This window comes from Lithobates pipiens, unplaced genomic scaffold, assembly GCF_037356315.1.
Source record: "Lithobates pipiens isolate NorthernLeopardFrog02 unplaced genomic scaffold, aLitPip1_a1.2 Scaffold_28, whole genome shotgun sequence".
Classification (NCBI taxonomy): domain Eukaryota; kingdom Metazoa; phylum Chordata; class Amphibia; order Anura; family Ranidae; genus Lithobates; species Lithobates pipiens.
In genome coordinates this window covers 170,809,253-170,817,537 of record NW_027507789.1, presented here as the reverse complement: position 1 = coordinate 170,817,537, position 8,285 = coordinate 170,809,253, and the positions used below count along the sequence as shown (strand labels likewise).

At 37.6% G+C, this 8,285-nt stretch overlaps 1 protein-coding gene across 1 annotated transcript; it reads left to right on the top strand.

The window, feature by feature from the left end:
* The first annotated feature begins 1,439 nt into the window (after window positions 1–1,439).
* LOC143935796 (keratin, type I cytoskeletal 19-like) lies at window positions 1,440–7,891 on the top strand. The gene is made up of 8 exons (XM_077459906.1): window positions 1,440–2,162; window positions 3,564–3,646; window positions 3,728–3,884; window positions 4,230–4,391; window positions 4,975–5,100; window positions 5,259–5,479; window positions 5,668–5,702; window positions 6,429–7,891. The coding sequence occupies exons 1-8, from the start codon at window positions 1,440–1,442 to the stop codon at window positions 6,524–6,526; spliced, it is 1,605 nt and encodes a 534-aa protein (XP_077316032.1). The 3' UTR covers window positions 6,527–7,891.
* Window positions 7,892–8,285: the final 394 nt, after the last annotated feature.

Genomic DNA, 8,285 nt, shown 5'->3' with positions numbered 1-8,285 from the left:
ATACACCAACACCCCTTGCCATTACATACATTTAGTGCGGGAGGTGCCAAAACTGCATTTCCCCATGTTTGTCCTAAAAAAGTCCTCTACATGGTACATCTGTCAAGTGGTATCAGTATCTTAAGACAACCTAAGCCTGTAGCTATTATTTCAAAGGAACAATAGCTGTAATTCAAGGTGCTCTTGCACAGCTAAGTTTTCCAATGTGTTTTGTAGAATAAGCCCTGAAATTTTGTGGAAAACACCCCACCACCTACACACCAAAAACAAGGATCGCTGATCGCTCAGTTCCTGGTCTTTAGAGAGCAGAGAGCCAATGACTGTCAGTAACAGGCACTCTTATCTGCCCCTCCAGTGTTCACTGTACCACCATGCTCTGGAGGGGGGCGGGAGTGGCTGGCTCAGCCCCCCAGCAGCTTGCTAAGAGGCTGAGCCAGCTTCCAGTCAGGCATCAAGGTGGATCCCAAAATTAAAGGTGGGATTGATCCAGAACCTGGACTGGCTGAGTGTCATCAGCTGACAACAGACTTTAGTCCGTGTTGACTGAAAATGGATCACAGGAGTGCAGAATGAAACAAACTCCAGTTACTCACAGGAGAAATAGGGCCAAAAGAGCTTTAGTCCTCTTCTCCTTTAAAGTTAGATTATTATGACCATTGGGACAGGGGCATTAAATGGTCAACTTTTGCTTTTCTGACATTAATTGAAAACTGTAAGTGCTGATCTATTCTGCTTATTAACTTTGATATTCCGCACACAAGCACAGGCAGCACAAAAATACTAAACACATTTAGAAAAATCATAACCATGCTTCTTTCACTGCTCGGTTGTTTACCAATGGTCAGAAACTCCTCATTCTTGCTCAACACAGCCTGAAAGTGGGTCCACTTTCTTTTACTTAAATTCTGAACAATTTGCCATAACTTCCCCTGAGTCACAAGTTTCTGAAAATGGCCTTTTCAAACTCCTACCATGTCTGAGTATTTGCTTCTGCAAATTTACTTGCTACCACCTTCTTAATTTCGATTTTTCAGTCCTACTTGATCAAATTAAAAATAAATCTGATACTTTGTGTCCAGCTTTAGACCATCTGAATACTGTGATTAAACATTTCATTAATTTATGATTACAATATTGCATTTTTCAGTGTTTTATTTGAGGTATGTTTAGCCAAGTCAGTCAGTTTTACCTTTATTGTTATTTCTTTAGGGTGGAGTGAGCAAACATATCTAATGAGCTGGACAGCAATAAATTAATTATTTTGAAGTTGTTTTACAATTGTCTAATATTTTCCAAGCAGATTACCAAATGTTTAATGTTAAATCCTCATGTCAAGCATATAAAGCAGTGGATGATTGAGCAGTCACATACTTATAAACATTAACATTAGCAATTAATGTTTTGTGGCACTCCCAGTTTTCCATATATAAAGGAGCAGAATGAATGGAGAACATATTGTGAAGGACATCCACTTAGAAAAGCACACTTTTAGGTCATCTGTATCATTCACATCCATCATCATGAGTTACGGTGGTCACTCTTCTGCTGGGTCACACCATGGAAGCTGCCATGTTGGTGGTCATCTGTCTAATATCCCAAGCCACACATATGGTGTTCATCATGGGGGATCTTCAATTAGCCATCATGGAGGATCCCACTCTTCTCACCACCGTGGGGGATCTCATGCTTCTCATCATGGAGGATCCCATAATTTACATCATGGAGGTTCCCATACTTCTTATCATGGAGGCTCCAACAGATTCCATTCTACAGGTTCTCTTAGTTCTCATCATAGAGGATCCCATGCCATCCACCATGGAAGTTCCCATAAAGTCCACCATAATGGTCACTATAGAGCCCCCAGTGTACATGGAGGATCAGGAGGCAAAGGAATCTCCATATCCAAGCACGTTCATGGAGGTGCTCACAGCAGCAGCCATAAAAGCATTATTAGCCATCATGGTTTGTTCAATGTCAATGAGAAGGAAACCATGCAGCATTTGAACGATCGCTTGGCTTCCTACCTAGACAAAGTACACTCCCTAGAGCAACAGAATGCCCAGCTTGAGAGGAATATCCGGGAGTGGTATGAGAGGAATCAACCCAGCTCTTTACCTGACTACAGCTGCTTTTTCAGAATCATTCAAGAGCTTCAAGGCCAGGTAAATAAAGGAATTGGTCTGCATAAGTGGTATAATAATTAAGAAATTATTTTGATACATATTTATTTTTTTGATGAACACTAAATCTACACAAATATTATAGTAATTAAGTATTTATATTTTTTAAACTCACACTGACACCTACATATTTCAATTATAAAAATAGATTTGGCATATTAGGCATCTAAAGTGATACCAGATGACACATGTTATACAGTACCAGAAATAGGTCTCAGTGCATTTTGTTCATGCTATCTGGCACTTTGATGTAGACATGTACTGAAAAAAAAAAACATGATTTTAGGACAGCATGGGGTTTATTTACTAAAGCTGGAGAGTGAAAAAACAGGCTCACTTCTGCATAGAAAACAATCAGCTTCCAGGTTTTATTGTCAGAGCTTAATTGAACAAGCTGAGGTTGGAGGCTAAGCTGGTTTCTGTGCAGAAGGAGGCTGATTTTGCACTCTCCAGCCTTATCAAAGGTATTGATTGAACTTGCAAGATCAATAAGCTGTTAGATTGAAAAAAGAAAACTAACCACATGTCTAAGGGTTGGTAAACCGTAATATATAATATTTTGTTTTTAGGTTCAGATATGCTTTAATATAGCAGCCATTTTAGGCTGAAAAGACACTATAAAATATTCAGAATTAGTTTCCCTCAACAAGATTATTGGACTTTACACAGTGTAGCATTAATTAGAAGGTTAGTCCAGACAGTGCTGGTGTTTTAGTGTTTGGTAAGTACTGGAGAGGTAAACAATATGATAATACCTCCAGTGGCCATTATGATGGTTCCCTACTATCCCTGCTGGAACACACAAAGGTTAGCAGGAACCCCTGAAATACAAGTTTTGTGAACATAAATTATGGCAGGGAGAGCTCACTGTTGGGGTAGAGGGCTTCTTCACACATAATGTTTTTCCGCACTGGATCAACATCAGGTTACATAGAACATAATTGTGCCTCATTCACACCACAACACTAGTGTTAGGTGTCTTATGGAAAAATGCAGATATGCTGCATTTTTCTGCAGCACACAGGATAGCACTGGAGGACACTGCAGGGCAGGCACCGCACCACTATGCAATGACCTAAATGGAGTATACACTTTTAATAAAGTAAAAAAAAGAAGGTAAACAGTGCCTTGCGTTGTAAAATGCAAGGCACTGGTAAACACCCTTGTCACACTACAGATACCAGTTGCATGCTAAATGGGAATGTTTTAGCATATGGCTAGTGTAAATGAACCCTTAAGTCATGTTACAGTGCAAGCCATACTAGATATGCTGCTTAACTGACATACTAGATAAACCAGCTAAACCGATACAGAGCAAAGTTCAGTTTATTACATTGTATGAATTGACCCTTTGTAATAAATAATTAACTCCAATATTTTTAGATTTCCTCAACATCTGTGGAAAATGCCAGGATTGTATTACAGATAGACAATGCTCGTCTGGCAGCAGATGACTTCAGAAACAAGTAAGCCTTTCTATATTTAATGTCCTTCAGTCTTATTATCATTATCAGCATTAATTGCTTTTGTTTTCCTTTTGTCACCAGGTATGAAATGGAACGCCAACTGGCAAGCAGTGTTGAGGCTGATGTGAATGGACTTCGTATACTACTGGAAGAGTTGAACAGGGAAATATGTCAGCTACAGGCACAAGTAGAAAATCTTCAGGAGGAACTGCAGCTAATGAAGAGGAATCATGGGGAGGTAGAATGCTTGCTACCCATTTTTCAAGCTAAATCAGACATCAATATGAAGAAAAAGAATGTTGAAATCACTTTTGCTTTAGTCGTAGGCAGCTATCCTGGGCCTTATGTGGAAAATTGGCAACTTTGACACTTTTTTTTATCTTTTTATCTTTTTTAGTTGTCAATTACCTTAACTGTTCTCAGAAATGTCTCAAACTATTCTCAAATGCACCTAAAAGCCCACTGCATTTGCACATTGACATAATCCTAAATACCAAGTCAAAACAGATCTTAAAACACACATTATGAAGATCTCCAGAAATGCACCCATCATACTACTTGTTTCTAACATTTGTACTTACAGGAAGTCAACTCTTTGCAAGCTCAGTTGGGTGCCAGGGTCAATGTGGAAGTGGATGCTGCACCATCTGCTGATATGAATAGAGCATTGTCTGAGATCAGAGAGCAGTATGAGAATCTGATGGAGCGAAATCTGAGAGAGGTGGAGAACATTTTCCGTCAACGGGTAAGTGTATTTGTAGACTGAAAAAGTTTGTTAAACCTGTTAGAAAAATAGCGTGATAGCTATCTATTACATTTGAGATAATTAAGCACTATTATTTCATGGTTATATTCAAAAAACAATTAATATTGATAAGAACATGATTGGCTTTAATGCTCAGATGTACTGTGCCATCCCAGTCTTCCCATTACACTGAAGATCAGGACTACTGCTCTAATAAAGAGATCTTCTGTGGTCTACCACATCCCTTGCACAATCACAACTACTCTGGCCAAGTGGCCATGCTCATGCTTCCTGATCAGGAATTTCAGTGTTTATTGGTGTACAGCAGAACTGGGCTTTAAGGCTATTGTCAAAGGACACAAAGGAAAAATGCAGTGGCATAACTTAAAAGATAATACAACTAATAGAAAAGTACAAATCAACTTAAGCCTTGCTATATTGAAATTAGTACTATGTTTCTTCACAGAAGATCAGAAATAAACCTTCTTTGGCTTTATATGTAAAACTATATGGAAATCAGCCTCCATATATTAAAGGGTACACGAATCTAACAATGACTCTAACAAATGTTCTATTCATATAGACTGAAGAACTGAATCGTGAAGTTGCTTCTGGTTCTGAACAACTCCAGTCTGTACAAACTGAAGTCATTGACTTGAGACGTACCATCCAAACTTTGGAAATTGAACTGCAAAGCCAGCTCAGCTTGGTAAGTTTTATTACCAATCAATCAATACAGTTTGTGTCAAGGGTCGGTTGCTCATAGTTTAAGTCTGTGGGCATCTTCAGTTCATTCTGAAAATACTAACTCTATGTACTGTAATATATTGTTATTTTTGTATACAATCTTTCTTTATCCTTTCCAAGAAATCTGCTCTGGAAAACACTTTGGCAGACACAGAAGCCACATTTGGGGCTCAACTTGCCCAATTACAATGTTTGATCAACAATGTAGAGTCCCAGCTGACCCAAATCCTATCTGATCTTGAACGTCAGAATCAGGAATACAAGATCCTGATGGACCAAAAGACTCACCTGGAGATGGAGATCGCCACCTATAAGCGCCTATTGGAGGGTCATGATATCCAGTAAGTATTTCACACAGGGCAAGTAACTGAATATTCAATCAGCAATCACAACAGAACAATATAATAGCTTAAGACCAAACAGTCCATGAAATGTCCCTATTTTGTTTATCAATATATTAGTTAAACCAAGCCATACAGAATTGTCATATTTTTCTTCATTAATTGTTACTGTGTGTTTTAATTTTCAGCACTTCAAATGAAAGTTTTCTAGGAGGCAGTCATGGTATGTAAACATATATTGACTTAAATGGCAGAACATGAACTTGTAGAACTGTAGAATGCACAATATGATAAAAATGTAAACAATGACCTGGTCATTAGTGACATTTAGACACCACCCTATAGGGTCCCATAGAAAATTATTGAAAAGATCACACCATCTCTTTAATCTCCATTTTAATACCAATCACTTTACTCAACAGTCATACTCTCTAAACATTTATTTTATCCAAAACAAATTTACAAAAATGCTATCTGAAAATCACATTGCATAAATCACTATGTAACCAGATTTTTCTAGGCCATTTTGTTAATCAGTTCCATTGTCTGCTGTGAATTTTGAAATTCCCTTGTATATGTGACAAATCACATTTAAATGACCCACAGTAGTTTTCAGCTGTTAAAAGGTTGAATAGTCTTGCATAGGAATTGATTCTACATTTAGACTGTTTCCAAAAAAGTTGGGTACATTCATGAAACTACGAGACATAAAAGGCTAACTACATTTTCAATAAATAAATAAATTTCAGGTCTCAGGGTACTCCTGCTAAAATCAATATATCTACAAATAATTCTACATATGCTGGTTTTTCAACCTGACTGTTTATGTAACAATAACAATGATAATTGGAATATGGTGGATTGATATATAAAACATTGACAATTTGCATCTCTTTATAATGTGCCCTAGATCATTAATAATCTTAAATATTGTATCTTCTAATTTCAGGATCTCACCACACAATGAAAGTTCAACATGCGACTAGCCACACTCATCATAAACATCATCAAAGTCATCAACATCATAATCACCATAATGTATGCTAATGTTTTTTCTATATCTTCTGGAGAACTCTGTGGATAATAGTATTACTAGAAAGTCTTTTGGTGTCTTCCTCTGTCTTCTTCCTATGTGGTCTTCGGGATCTGCTTTACCTAGGCAAAACTTGGCATGAGACATGAACAAAATACCCAGTAGACACAACTGAAATTATGCAAGGTTTAGGATTAGTTAGATATCTGTTCATCTTTAGAGGTTGGTGGTAAACTATTGAAGTTTACCTAAGTTGTAAGTTAATTTCAAGATGTTGACCTATGTGTTACAAATATTATGGATTTCTGGCCTTTGAACACTTTTTAAAGATCCAAAATGAATGAAGGTATTTTAGTCTATCCAGCATTTTTTAGGGATTACATTATGCGAGAGCATACGTTTTGAATTTCCATTCACTTTTTTGGAGCACTTTCAAAATTTTTCATGCCCATTCACTCCATCTTGTTACAAAAATGGATTTTAATGGCTAGACATTGTGCTAACACGTAGTGCAATGTGTTGCAGTGCCATTTATTTTGCAACAGCATTGAATATCGCTCCAACACATGTACAGAATGCATCTATGCTATGGCTTGATGCAGAATACCACACGGCACGATGTGGATTACATGGTAATGCATTGAAAAAAACAATAGCATATTTACCTGGTAAGAGCATATTTACCTGGGGCCCATTCAGAACAAATAACCAGTGGTAATAGAGTGCACCACAATGCCCTAAGAGTGAGTTGTGAGTTGTGAGTGTTACTGTAACATGTTCAAGCATAAACAGGCACTTGTGGTACTTAAAGTTGCATGGCGTTATGGTGAGTTGCACCATAATCAGTAATTTTGAATTACAATGATCATATGCAAAATTAGTTAGAATATGAACTGATTAGTATAGGATATAATATGATTTTTTTCTGAATTCTCCTTCGCAATGTAGTTTTCTTTTAAAAAGACCAAAAAGACCAAAAAACAGCACCTTAAAATGTGCCTATAGTACATGAATGCAGATATAAAACACGTGCTTAATTCAAGTGGAACTCAAACTAGTTTTCTGTTGTGACTTTATTGACATAATCCTGTGCAGGTTTTATTATAGAGTTGTAGTATCGGTTTTGTAATAAGATATTATAAACCTATTTGTATTGTCTACCATTATACATATTAATGGAATATTAGCATGCAACATGCATATTTTATTGTGGTGGACATGCTAAACCCTTGATTCTGGATATTTAGAATGTGTTAGGATTATTGTGAATATATATATTCTGGTGTACTTCAGTAATTTGGTTGAATTTTGATCATCGTTCTCTTGTCCTTGTCACTTACAATATTTTCAATAAAACTAATCCTAATTTGTTCATGCAATCAGCTGTGTTTGTGGTATTAATGATGCATGTGTTTTTTTTTCTATAACAAGAAAAAAATAATAATTCTAAATAGACTTTTACATAAGTGTCCACAAGGCACTCATAGACCCAGGCTCGATCCTGGGCAGATGTACAGGGTGCACTGTGCCCAGGTGCCGCAGGCTGAGGTAGACGGGGGAGCCGAAGCTCAAGTGGCAGTGGCGTACCAACAAGGGGCCCGGTCCACACCAGATGCTACACATTGGGGGATGTCATGTCCTCCTTTCCTCTCCTTGCGTGTGTCATGAAGAGTGGCGATGTCCTGCTGTGTCACAGAACTTGGTGTCACAGAGCTTGGTGTTCGGAATCCGCTGTAACATAGTCCCGCCTCCTAGACTGGATCCTGTGATAGA